An 18,986-nucleotide genomic window follows, 5' to 3' on the forward strand; every position below is an offset into this window, starting at 1 on the left:
AAAGAAAAATTAAATACGGTTTATCTTATGCTAAAGGGGCTCACCTACTAGAAGGTCATCATGCAGGTTTGCAGTCTCCCCAGACTATGGCTGATTTAACTGTGAGACCCATCCACTATCCTGACCCTCTTTCCAACAGAACTGCATCCTATGCCAATGTACCCCATTAAACTCAACGTAAAGAACTTCAGGGGTGCCTAGGTTAAGCATCAGGGGTGTCAGTTAAGCATCTGCCTTTGCCTCAGGTCCTGATCCCAGGGTCTTGGGATTGAGCCCCTCACTGGGCTCCCTGCTCAGTGGGGAGTCTGCTTCTCCCTCTCCCTCCTTCTGCTCTCTCTCTCTCTCCCAAATAAATAAATAAATAAATAAATAAATAAATAAATAAAGTCTTAAAAAAACAACAACAACAACTTCAAATCTTAGCTATAGGAGAGTGCCAAGTGAAGACCCAACCAAGGGCTGTTCTTTGGTTCTTGTGCTGATTATTCCAACAGCCTGACAAGCAATTCTCTTACTAAGATACCTGGGAATAGCCCTTCTGAACCACCAAAGCCTAGTGTAAAGAGCACAGACTTCCTGGATTAAATTGTGGCAGCCTTGACCAGGGTGTGGGAGGAGAGAGGAAGGGCTAGGCTGTGTAAGCCTGGTCCCTTCTACCTAACTGGTAAGAGGAGTCATTCTCTGTTCCGGGGTAAGTGGGAGGCCAGAGGGTCAGGAGTAAGAGAGCTGCATGTGGTAATTTCAGCTCTGGCCTTGACTGGAAGATGCCCAGGTGAGCCAGTAACTACTCAATGTGCGGGTCTGAATCGAGTGAATTTTCCCATGCCTGTGTGCTCAGGAACGGGTACCTCTCGGGTCTTCCGGGCAGCCCAGGCGAGCACTATTTTCTTGGGTGCCCTCTGTAATTTGCCAGTGGCTCAGCTAGTCTTTCCCCTCTGGTGCCTTAGGTTTCCAGAAGCTCAGATACAAACCAGTTTCCCCTCTATTTCCCCATGTCTTCCGTTCAGCTCAGGGATGGCCCCATGCAGGGCAGGACCAGGATTAGGAAAGCAGGGTCAGGGATCCCTGGGTGGTTCAGTAGTTTGGCGCCTGCCTTTGGCCCAGGGCTTGATCCTGGAGTCCTGGGATCGAGTTGCACGTCGGGCTCCCTGTGTGGAGCCTGCTTCTCCCTCTGCCTATGTCTCTGACTCTCTCTCTCTCTGTGTGTCTCTCGTGAATAAGTAAATAAAATCTTAAAAAAAAAAAGAAAAAGAAAAAAAGGAAAGCAGGGTCCTGGAGGTACAAAATGTAAGTGGTGTATGCTTGCGTCTAGGCAACCGGCATCAATTCTCGGCGGGAAGCCTTTCCCTGGTAGCCAGACTTTTCCTTTTTGACTTTCCCTGCAGCTCAGAGGTGTCCCTGGAGGTGGAGGCGTCCTTGTGTTTCCTCCTGGTTCAGGCGCCCCTTTCCCCAGTTGTTGTTGTTGTTCTTCTTCTTTCTTCTTCTTCTTCTTCTTCTTCTTCTTCTTCTTCTTCTTCTTCTTCTTCTTCTTCTTCTTCTTCTTCTTCTTCTTCTTCCTTCTTCTTCTTCTTCTTCTTCTTCTTCTTCTTCTTCTTCTTCTTCTTCTTTTTCTTCTTCTTCCCCTTTTCCTTCATCTTCCTTCTCCTTCTCCTTCTCCTTCTTCTTTCTCCTTCTCCTTCTCCTTCTTCTTCTTCTTTCTTCTTCTCCTTCTCGTTCTCCTTCTTCTTTTGCTTTATTCTTCTATCAGTTGCCCTCGGGGCCCCAGGGCGCTAGCTGGCTCAGCCACACACTTTCACCTTTGTTTCTTTTCCTCGCCTCCCCTCCACATAGTGCTGAATCATACCCCTGCAGGGGCCTCGTGGCTCAGCACCTGGAGGTTCCCCCCAGCCCTGCAGGTGACCTTTCCTCGTGGCTCTTCAGCGGTGGCGAAGTCTGCGTGTCCTCGCCAAGCCCCGCTTCCCCCCGCGCAGGACATGCACATTTGCACGTTTGCGCTGCATCCCCAAGGTGTTTACCCCCAGAGATTCTGGGCTTGTTTCCCCACAAAGCCCCCCCCCCGCCCCCGCCCCCGCCCCAGATCTGCGTTTCCTACTTGGATTCCCTACCACGCAACCAGGCAGTCTTTCCTCTGGTTTCTTGTTTGGGAGTATCTCAAAACCAAAATTCCCCACCTCTGTCTCCGTCCCCCTCCAACACCCGCCCCCCCCCACAGGGCTCCAACTTGATCTTAGCTCATGTGGGAAATATCAAGAGCCTTAGTGATCTCCACATTACTATGAATTACTACACTAGCAATCACAGGTTATGTCACCCAAGAATTTGTCTCGGACAAGTTTTTTTTGTTTTTTTTAAAGATTTTATTTTTAAGTAATTTCTACACCCACGGTGGGGCCCAAAGTCAACCCCGAGAACAAGAGTTCATGCTCTTCCAAGTGAGCCAGCCACATGCCCCCTGGACAACTTACAGTATACTCTTACTATCTCATATCTGAAATACGGATTTCAGCCTTATGTACTGCAATTTAAGAGCAACTGTTGCAGACTTGAGGTGGCTTAGGCACAAACACGATGTTATCGTAGTGAATGAAATAGAGTGAGGAGCATCTGGAGTGGGAAGGGGAAATTATTCCTTGTGGATAAATCTTTAGACAATATCTGAGGAATGCTTTACTACAGTAGTATAAAATATATTCCATGATAAATTTACAGATTTTAAAATCTTCATTTTAGAGACAGAATCCAGGCTCTACTTTAATGCTCTATGGAAGAAGGGAATATTCTCACCAGGAATTGCTATGCTCTGTTGCACATTGGGAACATTGGGAGGGAATTTTCCTATTTGAGAGCTAAGTTCTTTCCATCTTTATGCTATGTTAAGTCGGCATATTTACACTCTTTTTGGGGTGTGTACTCTGTTTTTGTGAAGACCAGTGTGGATGTACCAGACACTGCAAGAGGACTTGGCTGACATGAAGGTATGCACCATTGTGGACACATCAGGGTGAGCCAGAGGGGGTGGGTACAGACAGAGGGAGTGGGCTGCATCCCTCTTCTCAGTCAAAGCATCTGAGCAAACTCCCAAGGAGATACTTCCATCTTGGGTACTGAATATCTCTTATATGTTAATTAAGTAGAGTGAATCCTGAAAATGATGACATGGTAATCATGGAAAAGAAAGACTTGAGATTCCTATGTTGCTATATGAGATATTGGAGATTCCCTTGTATTAGTTTTCTCTTGATGCATAAAAGAGTCCCCAAGGGGCACATTGGTGGCTCAGTTGGTTAAGCAACTGATTTTTGATTTTGGCTTAGGTTGTGATCTCAGGGTGGTGAGATTGAGCCTTGCGTTGGGCTTGGTGCTGAGCATGGATGGAGTCTGCTTAAGATTCTCTCTTTCCTCCTCACCCCCGCTCTCTCTCACACATGTTCTCTCTCATAAAATACACATACACACATATGTTTACATATATATGTAAAAACAATTCCCAGAGTAAGCAGCTTAAAATACCAATCAACATTTATTATTCAACATTGCTTCTTTTTGTCAGGTTTTTAGGAGCAGTTTCACTGGAAGTTCTGGTCTGAGGTCTGTCATGGCCTTGCAGTTTGAATGTTGGCTGGTACTGCCAACCCTGGAAACCCCGGTGTGAGCAGAAGGATCTGCTTCTAGCTGTTGACAGGAAGCCTCAGCTCCTGACCATTTGCACTTCTCCTAGAGCTGATTGATTGTCCTCACAACATGGCCACTAGCTTCCCTCAGAGACAGAGCAATGCAGGGTAAGGTAAAGGGCAAAGCTTTAATGCCATTTGCAATCTATCCATGGAAGTCACACTGCCATTTCTGTCATATCCTATTTGTTTCACAGGTCAGCCCTATTCAGTGTGGGAGAGGAGTCCATGGTGTGTGTGCATGAATATCAGGTGGTGGGGATCACTGGAGACCATCTTGGAGTTGTCTTGCCTGAGCATGTTGCTGCAAATCTAATTATAGGAATGATGGATGTCAAAATGGAAAGAGACTGAGATCAGAACTGCCTGAACCATAGGAAGGCAGGATTGTCTATAAAAGTCTTTGGGGGAACAATTGGTTAACATGAATAAAAACAATTCATTTTCAAGGTCATTCCAAGTGTTGGGGGAAGAGAACAGAGTTTTCTCTGGTATATGAAAGTCTGATCCTAACCTGTGAATACAGCACATTTAGTTTACCCATTCATCAGCCATGAAAAAGAATGAAGCATTGAATCAAGCTATAACATGGCTGAACCTTGACAACATTATGGTGAATGAAAGAATCCAGACATAAAGGTCGTATATTTTGTGATTTCACTTACATGAAATATGCAGAACAGGCCAAGCACAGAGACAGAAAGCAAATCTGTGGTTTCTAAGGACTGGGGTGAGGGAGGGAAGGAAGTGGGGAGTGGCTGGCTGCTCATGGATGAAAGGTCTCTCTTGGGGTGATGAAAATGCCCTGAAACTAGACAGTGGTGATGGCACAATATTGTGAATATATGTAATGCCCTTGGTGATACACTCTAAACTGATTATACTAGTAAATTTTGTGCTGCATTTATTTTACCACAGTAGAAAAAGTCTGGTCCCTCTGGATGTCATCTCACTGCCACACAATAATTATAATGGTGATAACAACTGGAAAGTGAGAGTCATTGAACTGCCGCAGGCAGTGGCAGTCCACACTGGGCTTCTCATGGTAGCTGTTGCTAACATCAGGACGAATGAACCACTGCTGTGCTCTCTTGGTGTGGGCCACCTCTGTGGTCCTTTCATGATGATTCAGCCTCATTTCAGCCCCTTCCAGCCCTGCACAACCTTTGTCATCATGAGTCCATCTGTTTCTTGACTAGGCTGTCCACAGCAGACATTGTGTGGTATTATCTGGTCTCTCATCACAGGGGCTAGCTTCCAAACTTAGGATGTTCAGCTCAGCCTTCTTTGCCTCCCTTTGTGTCTTTGGAAATCTTGTGACCCTTATATGTGACAAATGGAGCCTCATAAGAGCCAAGGAGGCTGAGATTAAAACCTATTGTCTCAGGTTGATCACTGAGATCACTGCACAGACATTCCACTTCTGCTACAGCAACCCCATTTTATGCAGGGCCAAACTATGTGACCATAATTTCCAAGATTCCTGAACAAGATATGAGAGATATAAGCCAAATTTATTTCTTTTTAGCCTTTAGGATACTCCCTTGGGATCTTGCACCTGGAATTTTTCCATATGTTGTCTTCCTCTTTGGAAGACAGTCCTCTTGAAAGACCTAAAGTGAGACAGGAAATCTTCTATATCCTAGAGGGGAACACAAGCAGCAATCTCTTTGACCTTAGCTAGAATAACTTCTTACTTGAAACATCTCCAAAGGCAAGGGAAACAAGCAAAAATGAAGTATTGGGACTTCATCAAGATAAAAAGCTTCTGTATAGCAAAGGAAACATTTGACAAAACTAAAAGGCAATCTACAGAATGGGAGAAGATATTTGCAAATGACATATCTGATAAAGGACTAGTATCCAAAATCTATAAGGAACTTACCAAACTCAACACCCCAAACCCAAACAATCCACTTAAGAAATGGACAGAAGACATAAATAGACATTTTTCCAAGGAAGACATCCAGATGGCTAACAGGCACATGAAAAGATCCTCAACATCCCTCATTATCAGGGAAATGCATATCAAAATCATGATAAGATACCACTTCATACTTGTCAAAATGGCTAAAATCATCAACACAAGAAACAACAGGTGTTGTTGAGGCTGCAGAGAAAGGGAACCCTCTTGCCCTGTTTGTCGGAATGCAAGCTGGTATAGCCCTCTGGAAAACAGAATGAAGCTTCCTCAAAAGTTAAAAATAGGGGCACTTGGGTGGCTCAGTCAGTTAAGTGTCTGCCTTCAGCTCAAGTCATGATCCCAGGGTCCTGGTATTGAGCCCCACATGCTTCTCCCTCTCCTCCCTGCTTGTGTTCTCTCTCACTATCTCTGTTTCTTTGTCAAATAAATAAATAAAATCTTTTTTAAAAAGTTAAAAATAGAATTATCCTATGATCCAGCAATTGCACTACTAGTCATTTACCTAAAGGATACAAAAATATAGATTCAAAAGGGAACACGTACCCCAATGTTTATAGCAGCTTTATCAACAATAGCCAAACTATGAGGAGAGCCCAAATGCCTGTCGGCTGATGAATGGGTGAAGAAGATGTAATATATGTATCCAATGGAATATTACTCGGCCATCAAAAAGAATGAAATCTTGCCTTTTGCAATGATGTGGATGGAGCTGGATGGTATTATGCTAAGCAAAGTAAATCAATCAGAGAAAGAGAAATACCATACGATTTCACTCATATGTGGAAGTTAAGAAATGAAACAGATGAACATATGGGAAGGGAAAAAAGAAAAAAGAAAGAGGGAAACAAATCATAAGAGACTCTTAAGGATAGTCTCAGTTGGTTGAGTATCCAAATCTTGGTTTCTGCTTGGGCCCTGATCTCAGGATCATGAGATTGAGCCCTGTCTTGGGCTCCATCCTTGGTGTAGAGTCTGCTTGAAATTCTCTTCTTCTCCCTTTGCCCTTCCTCCTGCTCATACTCTCTCTTTCTAAAATAAGTAAATAAAATATTAAAAGAAAGAGCAAACTGAGGGATGATGGAAGGATGTGGGTGGAAAATGGGCTAGAAACCCATATTGCACCATATGTTAACTAACTAGAATTTAAATTAAAAATTTGAAAGAAAAAGAGGAAGACACTCGTCTGTGGTTCTCAAGTGGGGGGTGGTTTGATCCCAGTGGAACATTTGGGCATATATGGAGGCATTTTAAATTGTTGCTGCTTGGCTGGTAATGCTACTGGCACGCAGTGTTTAGAGGCCTGAGATACTGCTAAACATGCTACAATGCACAGGACAGCTTCCATAGCAAGGAATCATCCAGCCCCAAATATTGATAATGCCAAAGTTGAGAAATTCTGCCTACATCAAAATCTCTTTCTTCCTAGGAGCACTGAGCTTTATGACTTAGTCATAATGGAGGACAGCATATAGGAAGAGAAACTAGCTTAATAGTACAGGAACAAAAAACTGGAACATCATAAAAAATTATCTCTTTTTCTGTAACAATAGCTGAAATTTACTTAGGACTTGCCATTTGCATTCTCTGTGCTGGAGCTTTACCATATTATTCTATTTAATCCTTTTGTCACCTGCCTGAGTCATGCATTGTTTTAGGACCACGGAGAAGTGGAAGTGCATGGAGGTTGAGCATTTTTCTCAAGATCATCCTCTATTGAAGGTGGCACCAGCGTTTGAACCCAGTCAGGGAAATTTCAGAGTCCACATTATTAAGTACCCTGTTCCGTTGTCCTTGATCACACTTGTCCAGGAACAGGGTCATTCTTGTTGTCATTGGGAGGATGACATGCTACAGAGAAGCTTTCTCAGAGCCCTCTTCATGTCTCTGTTCCTCAGGCTGTAGATGAAGGGGTTCATCATGGGAGTGACCACGGTATACAGGACTGAGGCGAACATCCCTGTCTCAGAGGCATGTGTCCAGGTGGAACTGAGGTAGACCCCCAGACAGGTTCCGTAGAATAAGGAGACCACGGAGAGGTGAGACCCACAGGTGGAGAATGCTTTATACTTTCCTCCCACTGTTGAGATCTTCAATACAGAAGAGACAATTCGAGAATAAGAGAAAAGGATCCCAGCGAGAGGAAAAAAGCCCATAACGCCTGTCACAATATATAATACGACATTATTGGTGAAGGTATTAGAGCAGGCAAGCTTTAGGACTTCAGGGAGTTCACAGAAATAGTGTGGGATTTCAACGACTGCACAGAAGGAGAGTCGCAACATGGTTAAACTCTCAGGAAGGGCCCCCAGAACACTGATGAGCCAGGTCAGGGCGAGTAACTGGGCACAGAGCTGAGGATTCATGATGACTGTGTAGTGCAGGGGATGACAGACAGCCACAAAACGGTCATAGGCCATTGCAGTCAGAAGTAAATTGTCCAAAAGTCCAAAAACTGTGAAAAAATACATCTGTGTGATGCAGCCTGCATAGGTAATGACTTTGTTCTGAGTCTGGATGCTCAGCAACATTTTTGGGATGGTGGTTGAGGTGAAACAGATATCTGAAAAGGACAGGTTGGAGAGGAAGAAGTACATAGGGGTGTGGAGGTGGGAGTCTGAGCTGATGGCCAGGATGATGAGCAGGTTCCCAAAGACAGTGACCAGGTACAAAGACAGGAACAGCCCAAAGAGAACAGACTGAATTTCTGGCTTCTCAGAAAATCCCAGGAGGAGAAACACTGGAAGCCCTGAGTGGTTTCTCAATTCCATGTAAAAGAGTGTCTGTCAAGAACACAAGAAGCAAGACTAAGTCAATGACCAACAAACAACTCAGAAGCATAATCATCTTTACCTTGAGCCTGATATTGAGGAGAGAATTATTTGCTTAATGGTTTCTTCTCTCTTGTTTGTCATTTTGGGGTTTCCAGATGCTGTCAAATTCCCCCGTGTTGCCACCACCATCTGGAAAACCTATATGAAAAGCTGATTTTGCACTCAGAGCTGACCTCAATTGTTCAACTGTACTGACACCTGATCACTTAACCTTAGCCTTCTTAGATATCTTTGAATTAATTCATGCTTTACTTTTAAATATAATAAAAGAATATTTTCTTTATAATAAATAATAGTTTTTATTATCATTTTAATAATGCAAAATAAAAAGTGTTTGGATTTATATATAATTTCCATAAGCTATGATAATGTCATGATATTTGCTGCTCACTTGACCATTCAAAATGTTTAATGGACTAGGGCGCCTGGGTAGCTCAGTTGTTTAAGTGCCCAACTCTTGATTTCAGCTCAGGTCATGATCTCAGGATCGTGAGATAGAGTGGGGCTCAGCATGGAGCCTGCTTAAGACTCTGCCTCTCCCATTGCCCCTCTCCTCTGCCTCTCTCTATCTGTCTCAAAATAATAAATAAAATAAAATGTATAATGGACCAATTATCAAAGAAATTGAGCCATCAACCAACTTTACCTCCCAGAAAGACATGATGCCAAATTACTGAAACCTTCAAATTACTTGGAAGTCTCACAAAATGTATTTACAATAAATGAAAATTATTTGGAGGCATGTAAAAATAAATATGTCCCAGTGGTTTTCTAAAGCCATTTCTTTTTTTTTCTAAAGCCATTTCAATCATGATACAAAAACCAACAGTCTTCTATGATAGGAGCAATATAACAAAAATCACAGATTAATCTCTTTAGCATATTAGGAAAAAGCCCAAAGACAATAGCAATAAAATATATTCAGCAATTGATCAAGCAAACCAAATACCATTACCAGGTAGCAGTCAACCCTGGAAAGCAACCAGCATTTCATATTGGTAATTTATTCATCATAATAGAGCCAATGAATAGAAAAATATCTTTCAAATATAATAGGATCTTTTTATTTTAAAGAAGATTTTATTTATTTATTTGAGAGACAGAGAGAGAGAATGAGTGAGAGAGGGAGCACGAGTGGGGTGGGGGGGAGAAGGAGTAAAGGACCCCCCCTAATAGGGAGCCCATGGTGGGGCTCCATCCCAGGATTCCAGGATCACTATTTGATCTGAAGGCAGATGCTTAACCATTTGAGTCATCCAGGTGCTCCTAACAGGATCTTTTTAAATGCTAGATATACTACATGAGAACGGGTCTGAGGACACAAAAACAGGTATTTCTTAACTATGATAAAATGGATCCCTTGATGATCAGCTAATATCAATCCTGACATGAAAATATTTGAGGAATCCTCAAGAAGTTCACAGAGAAGACAAGTATGCCTGCCTTTTACTATGCCATTCAAACCAATACAACCAGAGAAAAAGCAATGATAGGTTTATGTCTTAGGCAAAAGTAAATTGATCACATTTCTCAGGTGATGTAATCAGTTACATAAAATCAGCTGGAAAGCTGTTACAACTAAGAAGTCATTCTGATAAGACTAGATTTAAAAACAAACATGTCTCCTTTTCTTCTCTAGTTCCAGCAATAAACAGGTACACAATGGGAAAAATAGCGTATTCAAAATTGTAGGAAAATGTAACATACACAGACCAGGGGCTGGCTCATTGAAGGTGCTCAGAAAATGATATTAAAGATTATATATTTTATATCAAGTACATTTGGAAACTCATTGAAGAGTTTTAAGTAATACAACAGTAACTAATATTTATGAACACTTCCAAGGTGCGGGAACCATGATGACCTTTTCTGAGTGGTCTCTTTTCATCTCTACAGAAACAAGTGGAATGAGAGGGTTGCCATCATTCATGCACATGGCAGAGACAATAGAGTGGCTGTAATGCTTGTTGAGTGTGTGAGTCTGTGAGGAGTATGGTCCCTCTGTTGTACAAGTACCATTAGGGTGAGCAGAGGGAGACTGGGCACTAGGTATGGTGTTAGGGGAAGCCCAAAACCACCAGGAGAGAACTAGGACAATTCCTGTGAGGAGAGGGAAGACTGTGGAAATGTTGAAACGAGCACAGAATGAAGTACACGCTAATAGAGAAGAGGGTGCTGTCAAACCTGAGGCTTCCTGGTTGGTTTGCCAGTTGGACACTTCAATATTATTGAATCATTTCGAATGTATAGACTTTCTCAGTTTCCTTACCCTTGGCTGTGCAGATAGGGAAACTGCTTTTCCTCCCTCTCATTTCATTTCCCAAGAATGTGCTGTGTTGCTCTTCCCACTAAGATGGAGCCATCTACAGGATGTGTTTTGGGAATCCTGCCTTCCCAGGCAGGTGAAGGGTGGAGGCAGCAGTTGTGCCTTCCACATCAGGAAGATGGCATCAGGCATGGATCCCTGGACCAGGGTGATGGTTCTGGGAGGCACGAGAGGGTTTCTGTCTTTCCTCAGACTTATGGACTGAAGTTGAGGGACAAGTTTTAATGAACTCCATGCTGAATTCTCATAGCTTCCTCTTAAATAAAATTTTCTGTTGTTGTAATCTTGGGGCAGGATAACTGCTAGGAATCTGGAGATTGTAATCAAAATGGATAAATTTCAGTCAATTGTGTCCTCCTGGGGCGATCTTTGATGTCAGAAGAATGTATCCCCTCCCACTGGGACCATTAAAACCCTTTTTAATTATGGAATATCCAAACACATACAGAAATAGAGAGAAGATACTAATGAACTCCCATCCATGTACTCATCATTGAGCTTCAATAATTATTAGCCCATGGCCTGTCTTATTTCCTTAGTAACCAGGCCACTCTACTCCTAGTCACCACAGGAGGATTATTTTAAAGCAATTCCCAGATAGGATATAATTTTACTCATAAATATTCAAGAACTTCAACATATCTCTCCTAATGAAGATGATTTAAAAAAAACCAAATAGGAGTGCCTGGCTTGCTTAGTTGGAAGAGCATGCAACTCTTGATCTCAGGGTTGTAAGTTTGAGCCCCATATTGGGTGTAGATATCACTTAAAAATAAAATCTTAAAAACAAATAACCCCTTATTATCCAGATCTACTTAGTTCTTCAATTTTGAATGGTAAGAACAATTTGATTTCAGATAGCAAGATGTCCATATAGTTATTTTGATTATTATTCTTCTAATCTTATCCAGTTGTAATAAAAAATGTGTGGAGACTAGCATAGAAGAAAGATAGTTAAATTTAGAATAACTAACAAGAATTTAAGTAAAAATTTAAAAAATATACTTTTTTTGCTGCTTACAAGAGATTCATTTTATTTATTTTTTATTTTTTGTATTTTTTATTGGAGTTTGATTTGCCAACATATAGCATGACACTGAGTGCTCATCCCGTCAAGTGCTCCCCTCAGTGCCCATCACCCAGTCAGCCCAACCCCATGCCCACCTCCACTGCTGGGGATTTACCCCAAAGATACAGATGCAGTGAAATGGCAGGACACCTGCACCCCAATGTTTATAGCAGCAATGTCCACAATAGTCAAACTGTGGAAGGAGCCTTGGTGTCCATTGAAAGATGAATGGATAAAGAAGATGTGGTTTATGTATACAATGGAATATTACAGAACCATTAGAAATGACAAATATTCACCATTTGCTTCAACATGTATAGAACTGGAGGGTATTATGCTGAGTGAAAAAAAATACTTTTAAAAAATGTTCATTTTTAATGTCTTAGATTTCAAATTTTATATGTGAATTTGATAATTCCCAAATCCAAGTAATCTGGAGATACAAATAAAAAAAAAAAAACACTCTAGGTATCTGTATTATAGCAATCAAAATTTTCTTTTTTTAAAGATTATTTATTTATTTAGTCATGAGACACACACACACACACACACACACACACACACACACACAGAGGCAGAGGCATAAGCAGAGGGAAAAGCAGGCTTCCTGCAAGAAGCCTGAGGCAGGACTTGATCCTGGATCCCTGGATCATGCCCTGAGCCAAAGGCAGATGCTCAACCACTGAGTCACCCAGGGGTCCCACAATAAAAATTTTCTATCCATTCTTCCAGAGTTACACAGGTAAAGGGATCTGTGTTTGACTTATTCTTCCTTCAATTTAAAATTTTCACAAAATGCTCATAATAAAATTTACCATCTCATTCATTTTGAAGTGTACATTTCTGTGATAGTAAGTACATTCACACTGTTGTGTACCATCAGCCACATTCATCCACAGAACAGCTTTATTTTGCAAAACTGAAACGCTGTCATTGTTAAAAAAAAAAACAAAAAACAACTCCCCATTTTCTGCCCACAGGCCCTGGTAATCACTATTATCCTTTCTGTCTCTATGAATCTGACTGCTCTAGTTACCTCATATAAATAGGATAATACAGTATCTTTTGTTAGGTTCCTTGTCCCCCCTTTAATGGTTTTACTATTATTTTCTTTTTTAATTTAAATTCAATTATCCCACATATAGTACATCATTAGTGTCAGATGTAGTGTTCAATAATTTCATCAGTTGCATCACACACCCAGTTCTTATCACATCACATGCCCTCTTTAATGCCCATCACCCAGTTACCCCATTCCCGCACTGACCTCTCCTCCAGCAACCCTCAGTTTGTTTCCTAGAGAGTCTCTCATGGTTTTTCTCACTCTCTGATGACTTGCCATTTAGTTTTTCCCTCCCTTCCCCTATGATCCTTTGCGTTGTTTCTTATATTCCACATATGAGTGAAACCATATGATAATTGTCTTTCTCTGATTGCCTTATTTCACTTAGTATAATACCCTCCAGTTCTATCCACGTTGATGTAAGTGGTAAATATTCATCCTTTCTAATGGCTGAGTAATATTCCATTATATATACACCACATATACTTTATCCATTCATCAGTTGAAGGACATCTGGGCTCCTTCCACAGTTTAGCTATTGTGGACATTGCTGCTATGGACATAGGGGGTGCAGGTACCCCTCTGGATAACTACACTTTTTCTTTGGGGTAAAGACCCAGAAGTGCAATTTCTAGGTCATAGGATAGCTCTATTTTTAACTTTTTGAGGAACCTCCATACTGTTTTCCAGAGTGGATGTACTAGCTTATATTCCCACTAACAGTGTAAGAAGGTTTCCCTTTCTCTACATCATCATGAACATTTGTTGTTTCCTATCTTGTTAATTTTAGCCATTCTGACTGGTATGAGGTGGTATCTCATTGTGGTTTTGATTTGTATTTCCCTGAGGCCAAGTGCTATGGAGCATTTTTTTTTTCATGTATCAACAGGCCATTTGTATGACTTCTTTGGAGAAATGTCTGTTCATGTCTTCTGCCCATTTTTGACTGGATTCTTTGTTTTTGTGTGTGTGTTGAGTTTGATAAGTTCTTTATAGATCTTGAATACTAGCTCATATTTTATATGATATTTGCAAGTATCTCCTCCCAATCCATAGGTTGCCTTTTAGTTTTGTTGAATGTTTCCTTTGCTATGCAGAAGATTTCTATCTTGACAAAGTCCCAATACTTCATTTTTTCTTTTATTTCCCCTGCTGTTGGAGATGTGTCTAGCATGAATTTGCTGTGGCCAAGGTCAAAGTGGTTGCTGCCTATGTTTACTCTAGGATTTTGGTGGATTCTGGTCTCACATTTAGATCTTTCAATCATTTTGAGTATCTGTATGGTGTAAGAAAATAGTGTATGATGTAAGGAAATAGTACAGTTTCATTCTTCAGCATGTGGCTGTCCAATTTTCCCAATACTGAAAAGACTGTCTTTTATTGAAGACTGTCCTTTTTCCCCATTGGATATTCTTTCCTGCTTTGTGGAAGATTAGTTGACCATAGAGTTGAGGGTCCATTTCTGGGCTCTCTATTCTGTTCCATTGATCTGTTTGTCTGTTTTTGTGCCAGTACCATGCTGTCTTGATGATCACAACTTTGTAATATGGCTTGAAATCTGGCACTGTGATGCCACCAGCATTGGTTTTCTTTTTCAACATTCCTCTGTCAATTTCGGGTCTTTTCTGGTTCCATAAAGATTTTGGGACTATTTGTTCCAGCTCCATTAAAAATGCTGATAGTATTTTGATAAGGATTGCATTGAATGTATAGTTTGCTTTTGGTAGCATAGACATTTTAACAATATTTGCTCTTCCAATCCATGAGCATGGAATGTTTTTCCATTTCTTTGTGTCTTCCTCAATTTCTTTTATGAGTGTTTTCTAGTTTATAGAGTATAGATTATTTACCTCTTTGGTTAGGTTTATTCCTAGGTATCTTATGGTTTTTGATGCAATTGTAAGTGGGATCAATTCTTTAATTGCTCTTTCTTTGGTCTAATTATTAAGGTATAGAAATGCAACTGATTTCTGTGTATTGATTTTATATCATACTAAATTGTTGAATTGCTGTCTGAGTTCTAGCAATTTTGGGGTGGAGCCTTTGAGTTTTCAACATAATTTATCATGTCATCTGTGAAGAGTGAGAGTTTGACTTCTTTGCCAACTTGAATGCCTTTCATTTCTTTTTGTTGTCTGATTGCTGAGGTTAGCACTTCTAGTCTTTTTTAAAATTTATATTATTTTATTTTATAATTTTTATTTTTATATTAAAATTTTTTAATTGGAGTTCAATTTGCTAACATATAGCATACATCCTGCCAAGTGGCCCCCCCATGCCCATCAGCCAATCACCCCAACCCCTCGTCTACCCCCCTTCCACTACCCTTTGTTCGTTTCCCAGAGTTAGGTGTCTCTCATGTTTTGTCACCCTCACTGATATTTTCACTCATTTTCTCTCCTTCCCCTTTATTCCCTTTCACTAATTTTTATATTCCCCAAATGAATGAGACCATATAATGTTTGTCCTTTTCCTATTGACTTATGTGACTCAGCATAATACCCTCCAGTTCCATCCACGTTGAAGCAAAATGGTGGGTATTTGTTGTTTCTAATGGCTGAGTAATATTCCATTGTATACATATACCACATCTTTATTCATTCATCTTTTTATTTTTATTTTTATTTTTTTTTGGTGTTCAATTTGCCAACATATAGAATAACAGCCAGTGCTCATCCCATCAAGTGCCCACCTCAGTGCCCGTCACCCAGTCACCCTCATGCCCCGCCCACCTCCCCTTCCACCACCCTTAGTTCGTTTCCCAGAGTTGAGTCTTTCATGTTCTGTCTCCCTTTCTGATATTTCCCACTCATTTTTTCTCCTTTCCCCTTTATTCCTTTTCACTATTTTTTATATTCCCCAAATGAATGAGACCATATAATGTTTGTCTTAGGTCTTAAATGAGTCTCTTGTAGACAGCATATGGTAAGTCTTGTTTTTAAAAATCCTGATAGCTTGTATTTTGATTGAGATTTTAGCCCATTTACATTTATTTATTTATTTATTTATTTATTTATTTATTTATTTAGGGGTTCAAGTTTTATTATTTATTATTTATTATTTATTTTATAAATTTATTTTTTATTGATGTTCAATTTGCCAACATATAGAATAACACCCATTTACATTTAGAGTAACTATTGAAAGATAAGAGTTTAATGCTTATGTATTACCTATAATGGTCCTGTTTCTGTAGTTTGTTTCTTTCTGATCTATGTTAATTTTGGGCTCCCTCTTTGCTTACAGGATTCCCTTTAATATTTCTTGCAGGGCTGGTTTAGTGATCACAGTTCTTTTAGTTTCTGTTTGTCCTGGAAACTCTTTATCTCTTCTTCCATTCTGAATGACAGCCTTGTTGGATAAATTATTCTTGGGTTCATGTTTTTCTCATTTACTACCCTGAATATATCATGTCAGCCCTTTTTAGCCTGCCAGGTCTCTGTGGATAGGTCTGCTGCCAGTCTAATGATCTTACCTCTGTAGGTTAAGAACCTCTTGTCTCAAGCTTTCAGGATTTTCTGTTTCTCTCTGGAATTTGAAAGCTTCATTATTATATGTTGGGGTGTTGATGTATTTTTACTGATTTTGGGAGAGGTTCTCTGTGGCTGCTGCACTTGAATGCCTCTTTCCTTCCCCAGATTAGGGAAGTTCTCAGCTGTGATTTGCTCAAATATACCTTCTGGCCTTCTCGCCTTCTCTCTCTCTCTCTCTTATCCTCTGGGACCCCAATAATTCTAATAGTTTAGCTTTATGGTATTGCTGATTTCTTGAAGCCTCTCCTCATGGTCCATTAGTTGTTTTTTTCTCTTTTCCTCAGCTTCCTTCCTTTCCATCCACTTGTCTTCTATGTCACTGGCTTTCTCTTCTGTCTCATCTACTCTCGCTGTTAGAGCATCCATTTTAGACTGCATCTCTTCTAAAGTATTTTTAATTTCTGCCTGATTAGATTTTATATCTGCACTAAGAAATTCCCTAGTGTCTTTTATGCTTTTTTTCAAGCCTAGGTAGTAATTTTATAATTTTTATCCTGAAATCCAGGTCTGATATTTTACTTATATACATATCAATTAGATCTGTGGCAGAGAGTATTACCTCTTGTTCTTTCTTTTGTTGTGAATTCCTCCTTCTAGTCATTTTGCCCAGAGAAGAATGGATGAATGAGAGAACAAAATAAAAAATATCAACCACCATGTTAGTGAAATATACACTAGACAAATGCAGTGAGTTCTGAAACAAAAAAAAGAAAAGTAAAATAAAGAAAAAAAGGGAAAATAGAGTGAATATAATCTTCCAGGTGGACAAAACAAGGTGATCCAATTGGTCCTGGGTGTGTTTTGGTCTGTTTGTTAGAAGACCCTAAATCCCCCATGTGTAAAGAATGGAAAACTGATATATTTACAAAAATAACATTGAATATAGCGAAAGGAAACCACAAATGAAGACTATACCTATAAAATGTAAATGTAAAAATGAAAACTAAAAAAAGGATTAAAGACAAAAAGTTGATTAAATAAGAAACTTGTCGAAAGGGAAAAAAAAGAAAAAAAAGGAAAATTTTAATCTGAGAGATAAAAGACTCATGAGAAAAAAACCTCAAATACTATATTGTTTTCCTCTGGCGCTGGAATTTTTCTTTTTTTTAATAATAAATTTATTTTTTATTGGTGTTCAATTTGCCAACATACAGAATAACACCCAGTGCTCATCCTGTCAAGTGCCCCCTCAGTGCCCGCCACCCAGTCACCCCCACTCCCCGTCCTCCTCCCCTTCCACCACCCCTAGTTTGTTTCTCAGAGTTAGGAGTCTTCCATGTTCTGTCTTCCTTTCTGATATTTCCTACCCATTTTTTCTCCCTTCTGGAATTTTTCAATTCTGTATGGTCTGTAAATTTGGCATTTGCCTGATCTTTAAGCTTGTCTTCTGAGGGAGGGACCTGCTCTGCTAATTCTCAGGTATCTTTGCCAGAGCAGAGTTGCACTGTCTCTTGTGAGGAGGCTCAGTGTAAGCTGCTTCTGGTTGCTCTATGTGGCTTTTGTTCCTTGAGGATTTCCCTCCCTCTTTAGATGATAAAAATGGCTGTACCCTGATCTCCAGCCCTGAAGCTGAAAGATCCTTAGTCCCACTCTTCAGTGCACCCTTAGGGAAAAGCAGTCTTCACTTTTGTGTGCACCAAACTCTGCAGACTCTTTCGGTGCCCACCCAAGCCACCCCTCCCAGGGTGTTTTTGCCATTTGCAAGGTCCCCACTGGGAGACTGGTCATCAGATCCTGCTACATTTCATGGCTGATGGCAAACTGAGCTGAGAGCCCTCTTCTGGGCTCACTGACTGTACTGGTTTCTCTGCTCCAACGCCTGAGAACTCTGTTGGCTCAGGCACTCCCGTCCTTTCTGTGACCCTGGGGTTCCCGAGACAATCTTCTGGAGATACCAGGGCTTTTCCTACCATGAGTCAATATTTGGGTGAGACCCAAGGATCCTAGTGAAGAAAAGCTCTTCACTTTTAGATTTGGAGAAATCTTTAACTCAGGATTGGAAATAAGATGCTAGGAGATCAGCTCTGTGGGAGGCAGGTGAGTTCAGGTGACAGTAAGAACTGGATTCACTTGACTCATAAGCTGGTCTCTTGGGAACAGGAAACTACAGGAAAAAAAGTCCATCTGTGCAGAACAATGTCCCATAGGGAATGATGTGCCCAGGGGTTGGAGAAACAGGAAGGAAATATGCCTAAAGAGCAGATGAGAAGCTGTTAATATCTCTTTTGCTGTTGTCCCTCAGCAGGAACAACCTTGGGCTGAATGAGACACTGGTATTTCTTCTGGAGTCCTAAGTCTAGCTAGGAGACTCCTGCTGTATCGTTGGAAAGCAGAGCATCAGTGTCCATCATCAAACATGGAGGGAAGAATTTGGACTTCCCCACAGAGACCCCCATACAGGTGAGTCCAAAAACCCAGCAGGTAGTGCAGGAAAGGGCCAGAGATAGTGGAAGGGTGAGAACATTTACCTGAAGCCACCTGAGAGCCAGTCCAGCCTAGCCCAGCACCAGGACATCACTGTAGCTGTTGGCTTGTTTGACTAACTAATGAATCATTTATTTATGATCCT

The 18,986-nt window shown here is 40.7% G+C and overlaps 1 protein-coding gene across 1 annotated transcript; it reads right to left on the reverse strand.

Moving 5' to 3' along the window:
• Positions 1-7,424: 7,424 nt before the first annotated feature.
• Positions 7,425-8,363, reverse strand: LOC112666896 (olfactory receptor 7C1-like). The gene has a single exon (XM_025458374.3). It carries the CDS (start codon positions 8,361-8,363, stop codon positions 7,425-7,427), a length of 939 nt encoding a protein of 312 aa, XP_025314159.3.
• Positions 8,364-18,986: the final 10,623 nt, after the last annotated feature.

Source organism: Canis lupus, chromosome 20, assembly GCF_003254725.2.
Source record: "Canis lupus dingo isolate Sandy chromosome 20, ASM325472v2, whole genome shotgun sequence".
Classification (NCBI taxonomy): Eukaryota; Metazoa; Chordata; class Mammalia; order Carnivora; family Canidae; genus Canis; species Canis lupus.